A 25,556-nucleotide genomic window follows, 5' to 3' on the forward strand; every position below is an offset into this window, starting at 1 on the left:
TTACCGCATAGAGGGCGCCAACACTAACTTTTCAACGGAGAAAGATAGAAAAATTGGTGTCTTCTACAAAGTTATAGAGCAGGTATTTTTCAGTATTTCATCCGAACATCTTGATACTCTATCTCTCTTCTACGAAAAGTTAGTGGTGGCGCCCTCTATGCGGTCACAGGTAGAACTAAAATTTTCTATCCAAAACATAGCCCGTATTATTTAATACTATTATTGTAAACATACTATTCAGCTAAATCTAACCATTATTTCACAAAAATGTATAGTTCGCGGGACTCGAGTGCTGATACACAACCATGCACTGCTAGGCCCCATGCAAAACTGACTCAGACATCACTTCGTTAAAAGTTTAATAACTTCTTTTAACAAAGCCGGATTCACCAGCCGTCTTTGACAAAGTTGTAGACAATTAAATTACCTTTCTTATTTTCACTTATAGTGATAATACGATGCATACAGTGCATACGAAAATACGAACTAGGGAGTTTTCTCCATGTAAATTGTTGAAAAATTCCATACAAACTTCAGGCACGTTGGTCCGGTAGTAAGACTTGTCCGATTTGCTTCAAATTTGGTGCAAGTACTCCTGGTAAGACTAGGAATCGACTCAAGGGTGGACCGATTGAGTTTTCAAAAATTCATCATATTTCTGGGCAGTCTAGTATGCATGCATGTCTATGGATAACAATCGCTGGAAGGAGAAATCAAAATCATGATTGTGACCTTCTCTCAAAATTAATTTGATCTGAAAAGCATAGGAGATTAAAATGAAGGACATTTGAAGTAAAATAAAGGACGCATCTCGTATCGTTGAAATTTAGGACATGACCTAAAAAACAAGGATGGTTGATAAACCTATGAAAGAGAACACGCATCCGCCGGGTGGCGCCAATCAAGCTCGTATTTCTTTGGACTGAGCAAACTTATTTCTTTGTTTAATGTTTTGTCCAACTAGAAAAACAATCCATTTCCGTAACATTTAATATGCGTGAGAAATACGCATGGTCTTGTCTCAGTGGAATGATGTATGTGAATTGAGAATTCATAATCAGTTACCAATTTCCGGCACCAACACTTTTTTGTTTTCGCATTTATTGGTTTGTTTTTAGTTCATTAAATCTGCTTTATTATATTAATTGTTGTCGTTATTTTGATAGGTACTTAAACACCGATATTTCATACCTGAACCCGAATACTATTTTTGTAAGTTTACCCGAACCCAACCCGTACCCCGATTTAAAAAAAAAAGATTCAAAGCCCAAATCCGCTCCGTACCAGGTCACCAAAAAGAAATTCTAACCCGAACCCGTCCCGTACTCGACTCGAGCCCGATATTCAGTAAATAAATTAAACCGTATTTGACCCGAAATAGTGAGCGAGCTCGGTACTAGTTGGTGTTGTATTAATTTTTTTTCTCTCGTGTGCTATCAAAAAATATAGCCATTAATGTCATAGATTAACATTTACCGTAAATGACACAAAATCATTCATTACGTTGGAAAACACAGTATCGTACACAACCACAACAACGTACTTGCACGTTTACAAAATGTAATGCAACATAAACAAATTGAAGAATGTATTTCGCACTGCTTGAGGTAAAAAACGGAAGCTGTGTCGTCTAATAAGAACGGAGAAAAGAGAAAACCGCTAACGTATCCCTACTGTTCACTAGCCTCTGGCTCTCCTAAATTGACAACAAAAGTACTTCAAAAATTAACGAGCAACATCACAAAAAAGTGATAAATGTTTCCCCGTTTTACAGTACCGCAACATTTTCCACAATCAAATTTTTCAAATGATTAAGTTCCAATTCAAAATCTAATAATAGTCACTCCGATACACGCTCACTTACGGGACGATATTTTGTTTGGGAAAATTGGAAAAGTAAGCTTGTTTTAATATTTTTTACGGTGGCAACCTATCCCTTTCTGATATTTACCGAAAGGGGATCCCGACCTGACTCGTACCCGGAATAAATATTTTTTGAGGTACCTGACCCAAGCCATACCCGGTGATAACAAACCCGAACCCATCCTGATTCCTCTCGGTACGGGTTCGAGTAGGGTATCGGGTCCGCGCATCTCTAGTTTGGCGGTCTTGCAAACATCAACAAGCATATTTTGGTCATCAGTTTTAAAGAATCTTTATCAGTCAATTGCTTTAAAATGGTTGTTGGATTTCGCCTCGATAGTGGTGTATCGAGGGGACTGAGAGGGCTTGTGGGCCTTTTTTATGTTTAGTATTTTTTCATACTCTACACCAACCCAAACTAACAATCAACCATTGAATAAATGTAAAAGTAGAAGACTATTCGCGTTAGTGTAGCAGTAATTGTAGTTTTTAGTACTAGTGTACAATCGTTATGTGCTAGTCGTATGTCTATCGGTGCATGTGTTCGTCTAAGCATTTGTGACAGCTAGGTCAGCGAATGGATGCAGGACTGGCGTATATGATAGAATAGTGGGTAATTTATTGTCATGTGTGCAAATTTTTCCATCCTATGATTCGTTGGTCAGTTTTTTTTTTGCATTCGAGTATTCGATTCATCCAAAAGATCAGATTGAATGCATCAAGGTACAATTAATTTACCGACGCACGTGAATCATCCATTCCCAGTCAGCATAGCATGACAAAATTCTACTAGAATGCAGTTGTCGTTAATGGCATAAATGGCATTTGGACGAGTTCAAGTAGTTTGATTGCATGCTACTTTTGTTCTTCTCTTCTACTTAACAAGTCCGCTTCTTTTAGTTTGCTTTTTCACTACTCATGTATACCATAAATAATATCGATAAATTTACACGCTTCTACATAATCTTTTTCCAACGTTTTATCTTTATGCAGCATATTATTTTTAACTTTTTTAACTTTTTCTTAAATTAGATTCATACTAAGACTCACTAACACAATAAATTACATATTCTCTCCTATACACTCACAATTTCTCTCACTCCAAACATACAAGCGCTCGTGGTCTTCACGATAACACAATCTAGGTCACAAACGCGAACATGCCATTGCAATCATCCACACATACTTAAGCCCGCAATCTCGCCAATATTAAAACACCCCGGTAATTAAGTGAACTTTTTACAAACGCGGCCTCAAGCATCAACCCACCACCTTCGCGATCATGAATCGGTCGCGTCCGGACGTCCCTTCCTTCGGTTCGAGCAGCCTAGACTCATACCTTCAGTTGGATCAATAAATAAATGTCTGATATCCACCAGACAACACGTTCCATGGCGATATGAACGGGGTCTAGTGATATAGGGGTAATTTTTACTAGTTCCTTAACCACGCTCTGAAAATTAAGCATCCGATTCACGGTCCGCGCGTTCTTCAACGAATATGCGAATGGCTATAAAATCGATCTTATTCACGCGAAGTTACATACACGCTTGCAGACGCGACAAATACGTTAACATACAAACGCTTGAGCTTCGTTCACGCACAACTACGCCCGCGATCTCTCACAAATGCTAATACCTGGTTATTAAGCGAACGTTTAGCACTTATAAACTTCTAACGCGGTCTCAATCGCGGACCTACGTACACATGTGTAATCGTATTTCATGAATCGGCCACGTCAAGAAGTCCTTATCTACGGCCCTAGTAGCATAGGTCCATGCCTTCAGTTGGAGTAATCAGAAAATGACGCTTATTTCCACTAGACAATACATTGCACGGAGACATGACCGGGAACGCTAGTGATATGGAAGAACTCACTCTCTTCTAGCACCTGAATCGGGCACTGTAAATTAAGTATCAGATTCACGGTCCGCGCAACCATCTAAAACACACGCGACACACGGTTATAAAATTGAACTTATACACGTGAAGTCACATACACGCGACAAACACGTTAACATACAAATGCTTGAGCCGTTCGCGATCATCTATGCAGCCTACACCGCGAACTCAAAAACACGATAAAACCCTAATGATAAGGTGAACGTTTTAGCACCTATAAATTTTCAAGCGCGGTCTCAAGCGTCAACCTATGAACTCCCGCGCTCGCGCCATCGTGAATCGGTCACTTCCGGAAGTGTGTATCTTCAGTAACATCAGTCTAGGCGCATAGCTTCAATTGGACCAATAAAAAAGAAAGCTCTAATATCCACTGGAAAACACGTTCCATGGCGACATGATCGGGCACTCTAGTGAGATGGGGTAATTCGCTCCCTGTCAGAATCTGTATCATACACCGGTACATACGCGTGCTTAAGCCCTTCGCGATCATCCACGTACATCTACGCCCGCGATTGCGCAAACTTGATAACACCCCGCTAATAAGATGAACGTTTTAGTACTTACAAAGGTACAAATGCAGTCCGGAAATCTTTACCCTCCGTCCTAGTAACTTTCAGTTGGATCAATGAAAAAATAACACTCATATCCACTAGACAACACGTTCCATGGCGACATGACCGGGAACTCTAGTGATATGGAAGAACTCAGTTTCTTCTAGCATCTGAACCGCACGCCGAAAATCAAGTATGAGTTTCACGGTCCGCGCGCGATCATCCCAGAACACACGCGAATATGCGAATTATAAAAGATAATTTATACACGCGAAGTTACATACACGTTATCACAGTGCGACATACAAACGCACACGCGCTCGAGCACGTTAACGTACAAACGCTCGAACACTATCGCAAAGTCCCTACGCTCGCACATATCTGAACCGTACAATTAATAACACATTCAGATTCTCGGCCCGCTGCAATTGTCCTTAAGCAGTTGCTTTAGGGGATGACATTTCCCCTCTCGTTTGTAATTGTAGTGAGTGATTCTGACGGTGAGCCCTTCTGAGAACCTAGCTCTACAGCTCCAGTAGGACCGTAAAAAATGAATATGCCATTATTCCCATTCCTATAATAGTGCATTCAAAAGATGCCAATCATCCCGTCAGCAAAAAATAGTCCAAAGAAAAAAATCTCAATAATAAAGCTCAAATAAATTTATTTACATCCAAAATGTATGAATGTCACCCATCAATAATTATCTCTTCTTGAACTGAAATTAGACATTATCAGGCTGGGCGTAGAATACGAAAATATTTTTAAATAGGTATTGAAAGAGTAGCTCATGCTAAGAAGAAAGAAACCACAGAATATTCAGATTGTATATAATATTGTAAGTACAAGTACGCATAAGAAATATTAAATTTGAGACAAGTTAACCACATTCGATCATATTTATATTTTTCTCGATTACGGTTATTCGGTCGAATCATTAAACAACACCTTCGTCCAAATAATATTTAGCCTAATGGAATTAGGTTACACGGTTTTTGGTCATATAGTATACGGCCGAACACGTGCGGCCAATTGGCAGCCGGTTAAACGACCCACTCGGCGAACTGGAATTCGGCGCCATCATTAAAAACCGCTCCAAACTATTACTTCCATTGTATTCTGAATCACAAATATTTTCAGAACCATAACCTAACACAGAGTGCCGTCAAATTAACATGCTGAATAAAAGAAAAAAATGCAAGAAACGAAGTTGTTGCTTTTGTAGTTTGAGAAGAAGTTTTTGAACTATTAAGAAAACTATTCAGCTTTATATTCTGAAGTTAACAATATGTGTTATATCAGTAGCGCATAATTACCTGCAATAATTACTGCAAAAAAACAGTTTCACACGGATGACTTACCTCGACTCCGACTCTACAGCATCTTACATAGCATCCAATGGAAGAAGATCTTACAAGTTACTGTTCGTCTGTGCTCTGCTGTTATGGATTAGCCGTCGTTTTCATATATACTGCAGCAAAGGAGGCTGAAGTATGCACATCGGTTGAAGACGTGGCGTTCATTGCTCTAGTTAGAGCAGGAAAAAAAGTTAATCAGTTTGCCATGTTTGATTGTGCAATCATAATTGCTTGTAGTCTAGGTGCGGGGCGTGTGTAAGATTGTGTGTTTAAGCGTTATGTGCGGCGGACAAGGGAAATTAGTTTAGTTTCCTATTTTCATTTTCTAACTCATTTTACTGTTTCACTACTAACACTTTTAGTTTCAGTCGGATATGTTTAACCAGCCAGCAGCCATCGTATGTGAATAGGTAATATCCTATTTCGGCTCGAAACTATCCAGAAAATTAGTCAATTTGCCAAACGGCTTCAGTGGTGCGGTGCATACAGTTTTCATTAAAAGTGATAATTATTGCGCTTGAGTCTCGGTCTATTAGTTTTCGGCAGCAATGTGTTGAAATTTTTGGAGGTTGAGTTTTCATGGTGTGCGGTCTGGAATGGTTATTTATTTTTGTTTTTGCCAGCCTTATGTCATACTTATCGAAGCACCGAATTTCTGACATTGCTTTCAAGGTATTTCAACAAATAATTATTTGGTTGAGTTAACAGAAAATTTTAGCGATGGAATTTCAATGTTAAACATGCAGTAACATATTTTATTATTTCGCGAAATCAACGACGAGATGAAACGTTTCCGTAATGTAGTTTCGTTTGAAATAACTATGCTTGTGAAAAATAAATCGAAATGCTCTTCACCGGTTCGTCTGTAATCACAACATTCTTTCAAACAGGTTTCGGAACGTTGGCAAACTTTATCTACATTCACAAACATTCGGCCGTATATCAGCAAAAAAGGGGAAAGGTAGCACTTCCAAACCACAGTTTGTTTACTGTTTCTGTTGTTGCTTTGGTTTTACCCTTCGCTCGCATAAATAAATATATGAATGTGCTACCCTGTAATAAAAATGCCAACGGAAAGAAAAACCGCCCAACTTGCTATAAACCATTAATCATGAACCTTTCGGCTGACGACCCCGAGAGCTTAGGTGCTCACCGTCATTTGAATTGGATTGACCCACTTTTTTATGGTCATGACTTTGGGTGGCAGTTTAATGAACCCTCCAAGCCTCTCCTCATGTACGGAAACATAACACGTGAAACGAAAAGTAAACACTAGAATGACACCCCGGTCCTGGCTAATTACGCTAAAAGCTATTGAACCTGACCAGCTCGGTTGCGACTGTTGCTTTAGCTCTTTCTATATGCCGTAGAGGGATTAAGAACGAAGTACATGGATATAGTTTCACTAAGCTTGCCACCGTGGCCTATCAATGACTATCATACGCAACAGTATTATAAAGTAAAAAGGAAAACGGATCAGATTGGAGTGAAATTTACCGGACGGATTGGGGACTACGTTTCAATATACCCAAGGGGGGTGTTTTTCGATGAAAAGTGTTTCTCGAGGGACATTGAAACTTTAAAAGTGACAACTTGTTCAGTTTTGTTATGGGAGATGGTTTTTTCTTTGCTTGTATCCTTGAAGACTTTTACAGATTGAATAACTCTTTTATTTTGATTATTGAGGTTTTAATTTTTCATAAAATAATTTTCTAACCCGAAGAGGCGAATGATCTTAAGGTTAAAACCTCTATAATCAAAAAAAAAACCTTCGGGTCATTCGCCTCTTTTTGATAATTTTCATAGTGTAACCCGAGACAGTTGGAGCCGGAGCCTAAATCAATATTTAGCGGATGGCTTCAGCGCCACTCCCGAAGGAGACCATTCGCCTTGTTCAGTTTGCCCAGCTATTGAGACCCCTCCTACGGGCGGGTACCATTTGTTTCTGAGTTCTGGCTCCAGAATGGTCCAACTGGACTCGGGTACCTTGATTACCAGTCTGAAAACATTCGCTAGAAATCAACAACAGTATACAAAGAAGGCCTCAGACCGGTATAATTGATTAGCTCTAACGCCTTTTATCATCACGGGCAAAGATCTACTCAAACACAAGGTCCCCAATCGTGGCCGATTTAGGAAAGGGGGAGTCGAATGGAAAAGGAGTCAACTCTGCTCGCTAAAAACGGAAACGACCGAAAATCGTGAAACTACCTATACCAGAAAATACCAAAAAATAGTTTACTGCAAAAAAACTGTTTAATTCACTTCAACTCATAATTCGCTTACAAAAAAAATATTTATTTCACATTTCGGGTCTCGAACCCAGGCCTTCCAACTTGCTAGTTAATTTCCTCGCAGCGCGCTAACCAACATGGTCACTGCCTATCCTGTCTCTCTCCCTTCCCAAAGCATATCAAAAATCTAACTACCTAACGTGGTGTTCATCCGAAAATGAGTGGCTCAACTTACGGTGCGTGCATATACAGTCGGCGTGTTTGCGTGTAATACAGCGATTTCATCGCTGACCTAGGATTTTCACGGGGTGGGAAAAATAAAACCGCCGAACAAAAAAATTGATAATCGGGTTTCGAACCCGGGCTTTTTGAGCTTGTCACGAAAACGCTGTCACTTAGCTCACTGAACCGGCATTTGCGGGTTTAAACAAAATTGATCATGCGCATGTCAAAAAAAGGAAATGAGTACTCACACTACCATGGTTTTACGTGGGTCGCTCGAAGATCCAGTCCGCTGGAGATGCTGATCCGGTTGCCACAAACGATTTGCCCGGTCGTTTGCTGGCAGAGTCTGACCTGATGGAGGTCACTGCATTACATGTTTCCCACGTGGGTTGATCGATAGTCGGTGCCCAGCAACTGGACGTATGCTGGCAACGACGCTGCTCCCTAGCTAGCGCGGATTTGACGGTCGTCGCTCTTCCGGATGGTTCACCGGGAACTTTGTAGCTAGATGGCGGGGTCAGAAGCGGTTGATGACGGATGATGATCGGTGTGACGGGATGCTGCAGCTTCAAACCTGCACGAAAAACACGCATCCAACGACAAGTTGGAATTAGGGCACGCACTGCACTGGCCACCATTTGCACCTTACCTTAATTCGGGAATACCGACTCTAAACCACTGCTTCGATATGCGGGAAGCCACTTAACTTGTACGAGTTAGAACTGGGAAGGGAAAACTAATTACTGGCAAAACTGATATAGAGAATCTCACGATTTTTATCTTTTACCTATAAAACCACACCGAGGCGCGAGAAAAAACTAAACCACTCCTGCCTCTTCCACGATCCAGAACACAGTGAAAAATCAGATCTTTGGAGTCCTCAGTTTAAAGCATGAGTCATATCTTCGTGACCGGAACTACGCAATCGTTCACGAAATTACGCAAGTTTCCCCGAAGCCTTTTTTTGTATACGGCTTCAATTTCTTTTGAATATCCCCAGACCTCGATCCTCTACCACCAAATCCCGGGTGCTGCCGAATGGCTTTCAAAACCCAGAGACAAATAGTTTCCCCTCCACTATAGCTTATTCTGCGGTTAAAGGTCGCAGAAAGGGTTATCTCAAAAGTGGGGCGACGCCTGCGTCGCGACCACCCGCCAAAAGTAACTCGGCTCCAACCACGGCTGGATCCGGTGGGTGCTCAACCACTCATCTGACCGTTCATTCGAAGGAACTCCAACCAACCACTCACTCTCATTCACATTTCGGGAGAAATTACAGAAGCTTTTACCCATGCTGAGCGGACCAGTTATTCGAGGGGCCGCTCGATTTTATTTACATTCATATCGTAGTACTACAATAGGTGTAATTCAGAATATCAATAATATCATAAATACACTAAAAATGTTTTTAAGCTTTGTCACATTCATTTGAATGACCGGTTTTAGTCAAATAGCACGAAATTTTGTATCATTGCTGATAGATTTTCGTATTTTTAGCTATCTTTATTTTGGAAACAAATACGGACATAAACATGGAACATACGCTTGGTGGCACGATAGATCAGACGTTTGGGGGCACTATGGGTTGCTATTCTAATGCAAATCTGAATTGTTTTGACAGGAAAAATGTGCGAAAAACGCCAAAACAATGCGAAAAGGTAACGTTTGAAACATTACGTGCTCGTGTGAAAGAAAAGTGCTCGTCATCGATGATAGCGCGTCAGATATCACGCGTTTGTTAACAATAGGTATAATAATTTAGGGTATTATTGAAGAAGATAATCGAAAAAACATGATCCAAAAAGAGAAGGAAAAGGAATAAAAATGCTCCGAAGTGCCAATTACTAAGCAACCACGTTCTCCGGAATGCACAACTTCAATTCCACACTCTGGCGATGATGAGGACACCAAAGAAGTCATTTGCATGTACAAAATCAGACGCAGCTGCTGAAATAAACTTTCATGATTTTTCACATCATTTGCATTTTCTTACCTCAATTACGTCAATGGGTTGCATTTATTATTTGTGTTATTAATTTTTAAATAATCTGCAGTATTCTTACTACTCAAATTAAAGTTGAACCGCTAATTTTCTAGTTGTGTACATTGTTTTATTCAACCTCGAATATAGTGACATATCGTACCACCTAATTTTTGAAAGCTTCGAAGAAAGTACCTTCGCCTTATTGGATTTAGCTTGAAAATTTATAGCCGTACATAAAATCAGACTTCCCAAATGAACATCGAACACCATGTTCGCTCTAGTTCTGTGCTCATCTGAAACCCGGATTTGCAAACTCGAACGCGCTAATGCGTACCAAAACACGTACACATGTTCGTCTGCACAAACGAACCCCATGTACGTACGCGGTGTTCGTACACTCAGGTTCTTGACACTTGTTTTCTCTTTCTGTCATTCATCATCACTAGTGTTGACTCATTCTGTTTTGTATGTGCCTTTCTTGTGTACGCACACGGTATTCGTACACGGTGTTTAAACCTAAGTTTGCACATCGTTCGCTTGGGTTCGGTGTTCGAGGCGAACCTGTACACAAAGGCAAAGCAATTTTGAGGTTGAACACGAGCACGAAATTTTGTACACAGGTGCTAACTTATCGATGTTCATGGGAAGACTGCATAAAATCATTATTTCCAAAACGTTGCCAGTTGTATAACCTTTCCAACGAGTGCTTGTTTGTCAAAATCAGTACAGAAATACCATCGCAGAAGCTCGCAAAAAACTGACCTACTTGACCCCACTCTACTTTTCAAATTATCAAAAAAAATCAATGCATGGAACCAAGCTAAATCCGGCCCCACATCAATGGAGCTAAAGCCATAACACCGGATACCGGAAGCCGAAAACTCTTTTGGAACATAAAAGGTTAGAAGTTGGTTAGGTGTATTCATAGTTAGTGTTTCATGTTTTGGGCTAGTGTTCAGTCTGGTACCTTGGTCAAATTCCGGATTCTGAGGAGATGAAATCAAAACACAAACATCTGGACTAAATAAATAAAATGATTAAGAAAATGGAATAGATAATACCAATCTCATTTCGTACTGATCAGAAGTCAAAAAACGCACCGCTTGTGAACAGCACGCAAACAAAAATTTCGCTCCGCTATAGCGTGTACGTGAAACTGCAGAACAGTAAAGTCCCGTTGCTTTCAACTTGTGCTTACAGAAGTGTCTCATGTATAATTACATCATACGAGACAAATAGTACTTATCACATTCAACTCCTTAGCAGAGGCAGAAAGCTTCGTAGCAAAGAACAACATGCATCACGTTGAATATGAACACGTCAAAACTAAGATCCCCGTTTATATGGACCTTGATCTGACTGAAATTCGGTTACATAATTTGGCACTTCGTATTAGCACAGCTAATATTAAAATATTCGTTTCGAAGTAAGGAGAAGTGGAATCCATTACAAACAATACTGGAAAAAATTCCCTGGCATCCTCGATGGTCTTCGGGTGGTGTGAATGCGGCTGACCAAACCTACTTTTCTTTCGAGGGCAGACCATCTCAAGGTATTAACTACATACAAAGAATCCCATGATCATACCCTGGGCAGACATCCACGTGCCAGATCTGTAACCAGACGGCACACTACAGTAAGCCATGCGCCAAAGCAACTAATTCATTTACTACAACCAATACCACCAAACCAGCCTTTGATATCTGCTGATACACCACATACAGCCAGCCAGAAAATAAATGCCGGACAAACAATATTCCACGACATCCCCGCAAGACAATGGTTAACGAATCTAGCGAAGTAATAAACAAGAACAAAAATGTCTATACCAGAGTCACTCGAAAGCACAAAAAGGACTCAACATCTAACAGCGAAAATCGAAGCTGTTCTAGCGACAACGACATGGACGCAAACGTGAGCGAGGGTGAATGCAAACAGAATGATCAGCGAGCGGCAGAGGATAAATCTGACCATTGCTTACCATCAAGTAAGAAAACTAACACACAACATATGCCCAGGATAGACAATCGCCATAATATTCTATTACTAATTTACCTTTTTTGTATCTTTATTAAATTGTAAATGGAATTATAACTTTGAAATGCGTATTATTTTCAAAATAAACAAATGACCCTCGAGGTTAAAGCCTTAATAAGTAATAGTAACAAAAACAAAATTCTTAACCCACATAAGACGAACGTTTTCTACTTAAATCCACTATTCATATATTAAAGGATAGTGAAATTAAACCCTCCCCTAGGTTGATGAGTTTGACAGGTTCGCGAGGTTAGACATACTAGACGTTTGACGTAATGGGCGTTAGGTATAATGGACGATTGGTATGGTATGTGTTAGGCATAATAGACGATAGGCATAATTCACAAAAATATAAAAGTAATCGCAAGGTTTTACCTTCGCATAACTTTAACGAGAAACTGCAATATGAAAAAACACCAAGCAAGATATCTATTACTTACAAGTGTATTTTTTTTCCGTGGATAAGCTGATTCCATGATTTTAGTGATCAGTTTTGTTTCAAGCGCATTTCAAGCCTATTGGATATATTACCAATACAATTGTATTAAAATATTTAAAAATAATGCTTAATAATGAACATTAACCTCAAATTTTGGAACCTATGGAAACTTCACAGTGTTATGGACAGCATCAGCATTAGGGTACGGATGTTACGTTTGTGCCGATACTTTTTTTATTTCGGTAACTCATCACAGTACACGAGAAAAATCCATCATCTCATTTCCGCACATCTATCCTTGATCGTCTCGAGATGATTATATATATAGAACTGAATAATATGGTAGATAATCAAAATAGAAGTAGCAAATGCATCATCGATTTTTTCAAAATTTGGTATAGATTTGAATCTATTTTCGAATTACTTTCCAAGTTGTAGGTAATCTTACCAAACAAAATACAAATTAATGTTTCACCGCATAAATCTGGTTCTGTAGACAATAACCGGTCGAAGATCAACGACTATCACCCACGAAAGCGAATGAAGCTACGGTCTCTGCCAACGACCATTTTACTTGCGTTGAGCATTCGAATGCCGATTCATATCCTTCGGGAAAGCTCGCTGCGGTGGCGTACGGATTCGACGGGTTGCGAATCACAAACTTCTTGATTGCCTTGTCCTTCGGAACGCATCGGACAGCCTTAACATGACCACGGTTGTGCTTGCAACGTCCTCCGTTACGCCTTTTTTGGTCATTTTGGTGACAGATTGCTAAAAGAATCACGGAAGTAGAGGGTCGCGCTTATGGACCACTGAACGAGCAGCCGCTGGTGCCCTAACACGAATTCGCTAGATTTTCAGAGCAGTGTGCACTCCGTGCACGAGCGCAACTGCCGAAAGGTTAATGTGAATGGACGCACGCTTATAAAATTAAATTTATGCATGCAAAGTTACATGCACGCGACATCCAAACGCCCACGCGATCGAACACGTTAACGTAAAAACGCTCAAGCCCTTCGTGATGATACACGCGTTCGTGAAGTCCATACGCCCGCGCATATCTGAACCATACAATGAATATCACGTTCAGAATCATGGCCCGCTGCAATTTGCTTAAGGCCGTTCTGATCCAAACGAGTGTTTGATGGAAAGCCCTTCGGAGACCCTAGCTCTACAGCTCCAAAATCAATGATTTTCATAAAATTAAAATAATATTAAAATAAAATTGACCTGTCGTATAGATCCAAAACGCTAGTATATTTCACAAAAGCTAGAAAGTATAATTTCGCTTTGGGCTTTGATGGTGAAATCTTTAAAGTTGAATTGTCCCAAGCCTGGACTCTCAAAGATCACACTAGTTCGGATGATCTTCGGCAGCTGAAGGGTGTGTGCTCCGGGTAACTAATCGAAGCTAAGAAAGATGAGCTTCAGTGCTTGACGTACTACGCGTCATTGTATGTTCCAGTTGGATGAATGAAGTTTTTTTCCTTTTTATGTTCCGTTGTCTGCTTGTCAGTAAAACTGAAGCTACAAGGGTTTTTTTTATTAGATCACTTAGGTTCGACCGACAGTGAGTAGAAAAAACCAAGGTAAGTTAAAACAAAGGAGAGTTGACACAGTACCTGTTACTAGTGAAACCTGTCAAAAAAACTTTTGTTTCGCATAATCCATATATACTGTATCGATTTTCTTGGCTATTTTCGGCAAATGTAAGACTAAGAGAAACGAAAGCAATGAAATTGAAAGACGGATAGGTATTCTAGAGCGAATCAGTTATAAACTTAGAACGGAAAAATAGGACTTGACAGGCTTATATGGACATTATCGAAAGAAAATGTGAAGAATCCTTTGCAGGCGGTAAAACATGATGAGTTATGTTCCAACTCCTACTTAGCAGAAGGCAAAGGATTCTTCACATTTCCTTTCGATAATGTCCATATTAGTCTGCCTAGTCCCAGTTTATAACTGATTCGTTCTAGAATACCTATCTATCTTTCAATTACTTTCGTTTCTCTTAGTCTTAATTTTTTCGAAAATAGCCAACAAAATCGATACAGTAGACCCTTGCGGCGATTGAAACATAGTAACATAATCCGTATATGTAAACAAAAAGCCAGATCTCTTACTGTATGGTTTCGCTAGTCATGAGCACTATGTCAATTCTCTGTTTCAACCCAACTCGGTTTCCCCTGCCTCGGATTGATGCTGCGATGGTATGCAAGTACTAAAACGACACTAGGTAATATTATAGTTCCTCTCTAGGTGATTACGTGACGTACCTATGATAATAGGGTCAGGATACACAAATTATTTTTACACGCGAAATTACATATATGGCAGCACACGCTACAAACAAAAAATAAGCGATCACACTTGTCAACATACTAACGCTCGAGCTCTTCATGATAATACAAAACCATAAATTGGTTTCCATGTTTTAATTGCCGCAAGGTTCTACTGTATCGATTTTGTTGGTTATTTTCGGCCAATTTGAAACTAAGAGAAACGAAAGCAATGAAATTGAACGACGGATTCTAGAGCGAATCAGTTATAAACTTAGTACAGAAAACTAGGACTAGGAAGTCTCATATGGACATGATCCAAAGGAAATGTGAAGTCTTTTGCCTTCTACTAAGTAGGAGTTAGGCTTTGCACCCAAGTCTACCGCATGGTCATTGATAGAACATAACTCATCATCATGTTTTACCGCCGACGCCGGCACAAGAAGCTTCACAAATTCTCTCCTAGAACGACCATGCGATCATTCTTTTCCAACGCCCAACTCCTACTTAGCAGAAGGCAAGAGACACTTCACATTTCCTTTCGATATCATGTCCATATGAGCCTGCCTAGTCCTAGTTTTCCGTTCTAAGTTTATAACTGATTCGCGGGTCCAAAAAATCAAGTAACGTGTACGTGTTTACACCACAATTAAACATGATCGTATGATCACACTAATGCGTTCCAGTGAACGACACTCATACAAAGACGCAGATACACACACACACATAATAAAAATACGCGACTAACAACCGGGCGAAATTTCATAGGAAGAACTTGACTCATTTCGATGATCCCATTGCTCACTTAAGACATAATAGTTTATTTTTTTTGGTTAAAAATTTATGAAACCCAGAAGCCACCTTTAGTGACTGCACTAATATCTAGTCATTACGTGAAACCAGATCACAATTAATAGATTCTTTACATGTCCGTGGAAGACCCATCCATGTTCCTGTTAGAGACATCCTGGCTTACCGCGATCCTCTAGACACGGAACTTATCTATCATTTTCTAAAAATAATATCTGTCAAAATATAATTAGATTCATCTCCTCATACTCTCATCCAAGGCTAATTATTCACCAATTACAGTGTCCTAGAATATTCAGTTTTGTTTTAAGCTCAGGCAATACAGGAAAAAACTAAATAAATACACTCGAATGTACAAGATCATTATAAAATACAAGAATCTAAGAAAAAAAGCAAAAATTAAAGTGATTACAGTGTTAGTTTTAGACAAATTATTAGTATAGTTAAAATTAGTCTTAAGCATTTTTGTAACATGTAAAAAAAGAAACTTTGGCGTAAAAAGCTTTTGCAAATAGCGTGTCAAATAAATGTATGAAAAAATCTAGTCATTAGCTAAGTGGTAGTATTATTACTGCATTTTCGAACATAAACGACAATGAACCATGACCGACTCTTTTACTAGACAAATTACATATGGTGCAATTTTGTTAAAGTTATCTTTTTGAAGCAACGCCATATTGGGGTTCAGGGCCGGGTTACAGGTAGTAAATCATACTTTTGATACAACCGTACATTCATTGTGCAAAGCTATGCATATGAAAACAATCACAGTTTTAGATTTTCCCACAGCACAGCCTTGTCACATTTTTCCACCATCTATCTGGGTTGTATTCTACATGATAGCGTGTATGTAACATCATCGTTGTCATTCGTCCCACTAAATCTCACTGCTTTTTCGCAATCAGAAAACCACACCGCCAATGAGGTGGCTTTCGTTACTTTTTTCTTCGTCATTGAACGTACCCAAGTAGGGAATCGCATCTATACGTTGGTAGATAAGTGTACCCCACCTAAGTCTAGCTCGCTGAGACGCCTGATAGCAAACAAAGCGATATTATGTCATGATAAAAACCCATTTATCATACACAACTAAAAACAGCCAACATTGCTCTAAATCGATTTTTCCATTTTTCTCCACTCTTCCATTTTTCCAGGCCAAACAACGTGCCTCGGTGAAATGGCTTCTATCGAAAGCATACAACAACCGAGTGCCGGAGTTCCTCAAGGATCCCTTCTACCGGGACCACGAAGGTCAGGACCACCTCAAGCCACAGATCGTCGTCGGACTGGGGAATGCCTCAATCTACTGCCAAGTGCTGAGCAACATCTACTCGGACCCGAACTACCAGAGTCTGAACCACTGGTCCATTCTGCAGACTTTGTCCCGAAAGGGTGTGCCAATGAACGAATCTCCCGATCAGCCGCTCACGGAGACCGTTCTGATCCAAACGAATCCTCTTAGAATTGTAAGTATGATTGCGGCGGCTGACGCGCGCGCAACCTTGAACTTGACCTCGATGAAGCGAGGCGAATGCGAACAAAAAAAAAACGCAATCGAGTGCCGAAATGGGGTGGCTTCTCATTTTAGTTGTTCCTCTTTTGCTTCTCCATTTTGCAGAATGCCCACATGACTGTGATAGAAGCACTGATGGTGTTGTACGCTAAAGAAGTGGCTTCCAGTGGAAGAATTTCCAGTGCTTTAGAAAGGTGAGTGTGAACAATCGAACTAAATTACAAATGGTTCTTTCTAAGCTCTGTACCGACAGGAAATAGGTTGTTTAGTTGATAGGTAATATTGAACTCGAATCTGGTACTTTTCTAAAATTGATTATGAAACCTAATTAGATATCGATGGCAATGATGATTGTGCGAATTATGACGGTTATGGATTGCGACAGCGTAGGAGTGACGGTTATGCCAAATATAGAAACTGGTCTTCAGCCTTCGCCAAGTAGCTGCAGTCCGGCAGGGTGGCCGAGTTTGACTCAGATGTCTAAAAGTTATAAGCTAAAAGCAACCCAACCCAAAGCACACTATAGCGATGATAGCAATCGATTACACGACCATTCTAGTGTTGGAGAAGAACCTTGATGACACTTTGCTTTAGGTTGACCAACTGTTGAGAGAATATTGACATTTCTCTATACGTAGAACTCGTACGTGTGTCGATTGGAAGGCGACTACCGTTGTCGGTGTTGAGAGTTCACATGTGGGCACAATTTAAGCGCTGTCTGTAGTTTCGTTTGTATGCAGGATTGAATCAACGAATGACCAGGTCGAAATATTAGCGTAGGAGTTGGACGGTGAAAAAACAATTTCAAGAACGATTGGCATCCGAATTTTGGAGAAAAAAATGGATCAGGTAGTTTCGGTATATGTATTAGAAACTTAGATCATGTTTGACGTAAATATGTCCCGATACCCGTGTTTGATGGATAGTTGTTAGCGGTCAAGTATATCCTGATCACATGCAAAAACATGGTTATATTTTAGTTTCCAAAATTACGATATCGCAACAGAGGAAAATTACAGATAACGTGCCACGCTAACATGAGTGAAAAATCAATAAATCGTGACCAAATTGCAGCCCACGTGATTGTTGTTCCGACTAGCTCAAGGACAAGAAATAGAATTGTTTGCATATTTGGGTTCCTTGCGAATTTTTCTGCAAGGCCTCGAATGAAATACCTCTCAAAATTATAGTAGTAACGTAATAAAGCTTGTGTGACATCTTCTACAAAATTAAAAAAAAAAATATTGCGCCTTTAAGCGTTGAGTCGAACAACTGAAGAGTACCATGTCAGTATGTCTAGGGTTAACAAATTGACTGAGAGCAGTTTGAGAGTGCACTTAGAATCTGGACGCATCTTAAATTCTGCAGCAGCATTTGTTTGGATCTTGAAAGATCCTAAAGCAATTTGTTTGGATAATGCACGTGTTTCACTGCTGAATTTTTCATCTTAATGCGATCAGTAACAAGTTGTGCTAGATGAAGGACGAGAACTTTATCTAGCTACAGCAGAGGTCCCCAGTAAATTTAAGCTTCTCCATAGAAAATTTGACAGTTGATAAACTTTCCAGTCGACCGTTGAAAACGAGTGCTTCGGAGTCGACCGAGTAATAAACTGACTAAGCTGGATTTCGGTAGTGCACAATTTTCGTCAACATATTATTCGCCAGATTTAATTTGTGTGAATCTGGTTCTAGTTTTAAACTACCAACTAATCGACCGATTTAATTGGTTTAAATAGACCGATTTCAACAGATTTCGTCACTTATATTTAACCGGTTGTCGCGTCAGCAAATGTCCATGTTAAACCCCCATACGAGTCGGTGCAACTTACGACCAATTATTTGATGGCATGGTCGGTCGATTGTGCCGATGCAAACCGATTTAGTCGCTGGAAAAATCGGGAGAATTTTCTATGGGGTTGTTTTTTTTTCGATAAATTTGCCCTGAAACTGATGATCTGACAAGGAATTTGCCACTGCAGACTCAATGATGGACTCGAAGCTGGGTATTAATCCACCCAACTGCCCACAATTCTGTCTAATCGAGTATAATTACACGGTGCTACAAAATAAAAAAAATGAATGTAGGAGAACGTGGGGAGACTTGACCAAGCGCAAAATTCTATTTTTGGCTATGGTGTTTTCTACTCGATTTTTAATTTTTTTCTTGAAAATGTTTTTATAATTGTTTCGATCCCTTAAGATAATTTCAAGAGTTTGGAATGAAAAATCCTTTCCTTACAGAAAATATTACGTGATTAATAAGTTTGCATTAAATGATGTAATGTTTTATCAAGCTTTGTATGGACATATCTACTCGACTACTAACTACTATTGATGTACTAATATACCATCTTAATCCTTGTGAAGCAGTGAAATGATTTAACATAAATTGGAACATTGGAATAGTATTACTAGAATTTGAATGACATTGAACTCAATAACTAATGTTGGGGAGACTTGACCAAGATTTTATGGGGAGACTTGACCAAGTGGTAATTAGATGAAGAAAGATACAAAGATTCCTGATAATTATTATGTTTTGTTATCTACTGTTAATTTTAATCACGCTATAAAAAATCCCATCTGAATCATAAGTCTTTATATTTTAGTATTAGTAAACAAAGTTAGCAATAGTCCAGTACAGTTAATCCTTAAAAAAATGCATTAAAAAATCAAAATGTATCAAATGCAACCCTTTTAAATTTTTTACTGCTACCTAAAGATCTCGACAATATGGAGAAAAAAAATAATTACAGTATGTTTTGTGTCTTTATTTTTTGTTGTGATTTTTCAAAATTCTCTTGATCAAATCTCCCCACGCCTTGGTCAAGTCTCCCCAAACGATCTCAGAAAAACTTCTGTAACTTTTCAAAAATTAAATTTAAAATTCTGCAAAAACTGATGAAGATGCACAATAACTTTGCACATTATATCTCAATGACTTTTGAGGGATTGAATGCCTTTTTATGCGATTTATGCAGTTTTAGCTGGAAACCTGGTCAAGTCTCCCCCGATTATCAATTTGCTATGTGTTTTGGAAAGAAGATATGGCCTTCTCAACGATATGATATGTTATGTCCTTTTGTTAAAAGTACTATGCAGTTTAAGGACAATAATATGAAAGTACCCATTATTTTGCGATTTTTTAACGAAAAATATGAAAATTGTTCAACATTTTTATTAGAAAACGTCTTTTGTTGCTAGAAATTTGGAGAGAACATTTAATTCCAACGACCTATTTATGATAAAAACCGGTCGAAAAATGGCAGAGCTATTAATTCTTTTCCAAATTAATAATTTGGTCGCATGAATTTTGAAAGGTCCAAATAAACTTTTCCAAAAATAGATTTTTTTGCTCGATTACAGATACATTCAAATGTATGTGTGTGAACTTTGAACTTGAAATTGTAAAAACTAACGGGAGATATAATTATAGAATCCTATAATGCGAGACAATACCTCACTAACCCCTTAAGAGTTTATGCGAGCAAAATGTATTGGCTTGCTAAGCCCAACCAAGTGTTTCGATTTCATTAGCTCTCATCGGATTAAAATGACCTCCTTTTTTGCGGGACATCACGCTTGACTAGGGGTTTGCTCAAGAACACAAATTGTGTCTCCGTTTTTGGAGCCAGCGTCAACCATGCGCTAGCGTAGTCCTGTCACTAAGTTAGTGTCGGATTCTGATGAGACGAAATCGAAACGCAAATTCCATAACTAATTTAGTTATAGGTTTTGTGCTCTTCGCGCTCAAAAATGGTTTTAAGCAATTTTTTCCGTAATTTCAATAAGGACATGGACTCGCAAACCGAATAGAAAAATATAACCCAACCGAATTTCATCTCTCTCATTTGAGTGATGCTGAATGCAATACATTGCTATTAGGTATCGTTGTACTGTCAAACATTGGACGCTTGAAAAGATTTACTTCACACTTCAGTATATCTTGCGACACTCCATTCGGCGATACACCGTCAATCTCAACGTCGTATGATGGGGTATAAACGAGAAAATCTCGTTAAATTGTGCAAGACTATCAATGTAATCGATCGTTGACCTTCAATTTGTATTATACTTAGCGATTTTAAGGTTGTGGCCAATTTTAAGAGGCGAAAAAATCTGTTTGAGCGATTTTTGAAAGGGAAAAGAAATTCCTAGCTTTTTGAAAATTTTGGTATATTTGAATATACCTAAATTTTCAAAACTTGAATACATGAATATTTGAAAAACTTGAATACATTCGTCGGATTAGTGCCTAATTGGCGGGAAAAGTGCAGCGCGTGATTTTTGTCAATGAAACCAACAAGATTTTCAATTTACGAGTCCATCCATAAATGACGTGACATTATATTGGGAAGGGGGGAGGTTGGTATTTTGTGATGATTTGTGACGACACGAAGGGTAGATGGTCATGCAATGGTACTTAGTTTTTTTAGGGGGCTTAGGATTTTTTATTCTTGAAAATATCATTTTTTTTCTTTTTGTATAATCTGTAATAATAATATTTCAAGAATACTTATCTAAAACCGCAAAGTAGCATCGTCAAACTCAAATTTTAGGACCAAGTTAAGATAATAAAAATCGACTATTCTGCATTTTCCAAAAGCAGCATACTTAAAAAATATTCTCTGAAAATTTATGACAAATCGGACTATTGTTTATGGAGATGAACAACTTTGAACGGAATAGGTTTTTATTTGCAAGCAAATCGTACACAAAACTCTACACGCGTTTTTTCTCGAAACCAAGTCTTCGAAGTCGGTACTATGAATATCGTACAAACCGTTCAAGCTATCCTCTACATTTTTGTTGTTTAGAAGTTTATTAAATTATCTTGTGTTTAAGTAATCTGTTTTGAATAATTTGAAAAATTAATATTTTTTCGACGCGAAAGACGCTTTTTGAGGTAAAATTTGATTTTTGTTTCCAAATTCGTGGGTCAAGCGCAAAATAATTGTAGCTATGGCGATTGAGATCTTCGTGTGTTACAGTGTGTTACGCGCGAGGAATTTATGGCTGTTTACAACAAAAGAAGTTCAGCGTGGCCATCGAGATTGCGGGAGAGTATTCTAGAGGTTCAATACTAACAAGTGAATAAAAAAGTCGATTTTTGTCCACTACGCCAGACGCCCTTAATGTAGCTGAGGATCCGCTCGGTACAACCCAAGTTACAATTGAGGTTCTATAGCACACTACAAGTGCAATCTAAGTTTTAAGAGAGACTTCAAGAATGCCATAAAACCTCAATTGTTACTAGGGAGGTATGCCATACCGTGCGAGGCATCATAAGATACCTTCCAAAGAATCGCATCATAAGATACCTTCCAAAGAATTGATCCACTGGGTCCCTGCTTCCATGTCGTATGAGGCGACTTAAAACCTCAAGACCTCAAGTCAAGGTGTTTCTCCGTGTCGAAGACTGAAATGGCTGGCTAAAATATCTCTGACACAGTGGACGTTTGTTTCTTCGCAAATCGTGGAATTCAAGTGGTGGTTATGTCCTTAATAATTTCGAAGTTCGCTACAGGCTATTATAGGCCAATATGTTTGGTATATTCTAGCTACGGTACAACAAGTTCTGATGATGAAATGTGTTGAAATCGAGTATAGTTAGAGTAGCACAAATTAATCTTCAGCATTAACGTACAGAAACTATTAATCTATCGCGCCTTATGCAGGAAGGGAAAGCTGCTATATCTTTGGTTCAAGAACCGTATATCCGTAAAGGAAACTCCTATGTTGGAAAGCTACTTAACTCCTTCTTCGTAGCTTTCAACAACCTTGGTATGCCAAATTCACGTGAAATTCCTCGTGCATGTATACTTGCGAATAGTGCCATGTCTTACATCCGATCTCATAGCTCGCGATATTTGTGTTATCACAGTCAATATGACTGTTGATAACATAAACAAGAAATACGTTCTTTTGTTCGGCATATTTGCCGCATAATGAACCATCACCTTCGAATGATTTCAAAAGAGTTGTATCTTACTGTGGCAGAAATGGATTTCCCCTCATAATCGGCAGTGATCCAAATGCCCACCACATAATTTAGGACAGCTCATATATCAATTTGAGAGGCACCGAATTGATGGAATACTTAAGCAGTGCAAATATGCACATACTTAATAGAGGAAATAGCCCAACATTTGAACGAGCTGCCAAAGAAGAGGTGTTAGATGTAACTCTCTGCTCTGACAATATTACGCATGGAAAACTTAGCGCAAAGTTGGCAAACTGGCTCGAATCGCCGTATCTGATGATAAATACATCATCTTCGATCATTTAAACGTCTCGCCAGATTTCGTAACATACCGCAATCCCAAATCTACGAACTGGTAAGCACTTAGTTCGACAGATTCAAGATCGAAATTATTCATCGCATGTCGAACTTAGCATTTCAAATGCTATCTTCCTTTTATGGGTACCTGGGCATTCCGGTATTACTGAAAATGAATGGGCTGACGAATTGTCTATAGTGGGCGATGCGACTGACTTCGTTGGTATAGAATCAGTTTTCCCACTTTCGCTAAGTTAGATAAAGCACAAGATTCGTTCTTAGACTGCATCCGAACATTCTAACCATTGACGTAGCTCGAAAACTTGTGTTCAAACAAAAACTTTTCTGCCGGATGTGAGTCCGAAAATGTCAAAGAATTGGCTGCATTTTTACAAGCACAATTGCAGTATTCTAGTCAATGCATTGAGTTGTCATTGCAAACTCAATCATCACACGGCTACTATTCAGCGTGCTGAGTATTATTCGTGTGATCTTTGTGAATCCGAATACGGAAATTCATATCATTTGATATTTAGTTACAGTAGTAATGCAATTGCATATCCGCATTTTTGGTTCCCATGTATAGAGGAACCTATGTACAGAGAGCTGAAACTCAAGGACATGCTATTGTTCCTAACCCAGTGTGGTAAAAAGCTATAGTTCAAGCGATATTTGAATGACAATATCTCTTCGGGGGTGTTGTCGTTCTGTTAACTGAATATCTCTTCGAGAATATTGATATATCCGCTCACTGTTTGAATAAAAATTCTAAATCCCTCCGGGGATTGGAAGTTTCATTCCAGGAAAAATACGGGAATTTGGGGTATTAAGCCATTTGATGAAAAAATGTGGTTTCTAGAACCAATGTAAAAAAAATCTAATCTTTCTGAATTTTATTGCTAATGAATCATTTCTATTTTTTTCCTGAGAATTTTCCGCGGTCAACCTTTTATAAAAATTGATTGAGGAATAATAGATCAGTGCACGAGATAGTGACAAAATGCCTTCGAACCCATAATTCTTGTTATTTTAACAAAGGTTCCTGAGAAAAACCTCAGGTATCGAACGGAACATCATTTTAGAAAAATTGTAAAATATGTACGATTTGCAGCAAAGAGCAGAACACCACTTTTCCATATTTTTCAGAAACGAAAATATCTACATTCTTCTTGAAAATCAATCAATGCGATGAATGTGCAAAAAACTGCATTTTTCGTTCTCACCGCTTTTCGTGGCTTTCACAGCTGAACTTTTATTCGTCTTCACTACTGCAAATAGGTTTTTTCTCTATGTTAATGTTTAGTTTATTCATCCCAGCCGATTTTCTTTCTATTCCCTCTCCAACAGAATATCAGGCCGCAGCGGATCGCAACCCGTGCAGCACCACGAAGCGGCCTTACTGAGCTGGGTTTCGCATGTGTGCAGTGCATTGAAGCGGCGCATTGACTACGAGGTGTCCAACGGTGGCGGGGCTGGTTCCGGCCTTGCTGTCGATGAATACGTAAGTTTTTTTTCGATGGTTCATACTCTTTTTATTTTTTGTTCTTTTCTTACATGACCCTCTTTTTGCTTTGATGATTCTACTCACCAACTCACTGTAAAGATAAACTTTACAGACATTTTTCGCTCTTTTTTATCCTTTCACTCCACCGAGGTTTCGATATTTTATTTATTTACTTGTTTGCTTTTAACTTAAATTCGAAACTATTCTCTTTTTCGATGCTAGGGTCAACGGCTGCAGAGTCCGAACATTCCACCGGTACGCGATATCCGTGAACTGTGCGATGGAGTCAGTTTAGCGTACCTAATATCGTACTACTGTCCCAAATTAGTTCCCTGGCCTAGTGTGAAATTTAATCACGTGCCAACCATAGAGGTGAGTGAAATTCAGGTATTTATTGCTTTTTGTTAGAAATATTAATTTACGAGAAATAGTTGAAATTTGTTTGATTGTCGAATCGTATGTATGATCTGGTTTGGTGGTATTTAGGTGCTTGTGAATTCCACCTTCCCCAACCGATATCCGACTGCCTACACCATTTTGAGCGTTACTCACAGCAGCGCTTGTGAGTCGAC

The 25,556-nt window shown here is 39.0% G+C and overlaps 1 protein-coding gene across 1 annotated transcript in view; it reads left to right on the plus strand.

Annotated features, from left to right (window-relative positions):
• LOC131695541 (patronin-like) overlaps positions 1-25,556 on the plus strand; it is a 116,994-nt gene that overhangs the window by 60,553 nt on the left and 30,885 nt on the right. The window contains exons 3-6 of the mRNA XM_058984067.1: positions 16,840-17,151; positions 17,304-17,392; positions 24,828-24,981; positions 25,207-25,356. Of these exons, the coding sequence (XP_058840050.1) occupies positions 16,840-17,151; positions 17,304-17,392; positions 24,828-24,981; positions 25,207-25,356 (705 nt within the window). The remainder of the gene's footprint in view (positions 1-16,839; positions 17,152-17,303; positions 17,393-24,827; positions 24,982-25,206; positions 25,357-25,556) is intronic.

Source organism: Topomyia yanbarensis, unplaced genomic scaffold, assembly GCF_030247195.1.
Source record: "Topomyia yanbarensis strain Yona2022 unplaced genomic scaffold, ASM3024719v1 HiC_scaffold_41, whole genome shotgun sequence".
Taxonomy (NCBI): Eukaryota; Metazoa; Arthropoda; class Insecta; order Diptera; family Culicidae; genus Topomyia; species Topomyia yanbarensis.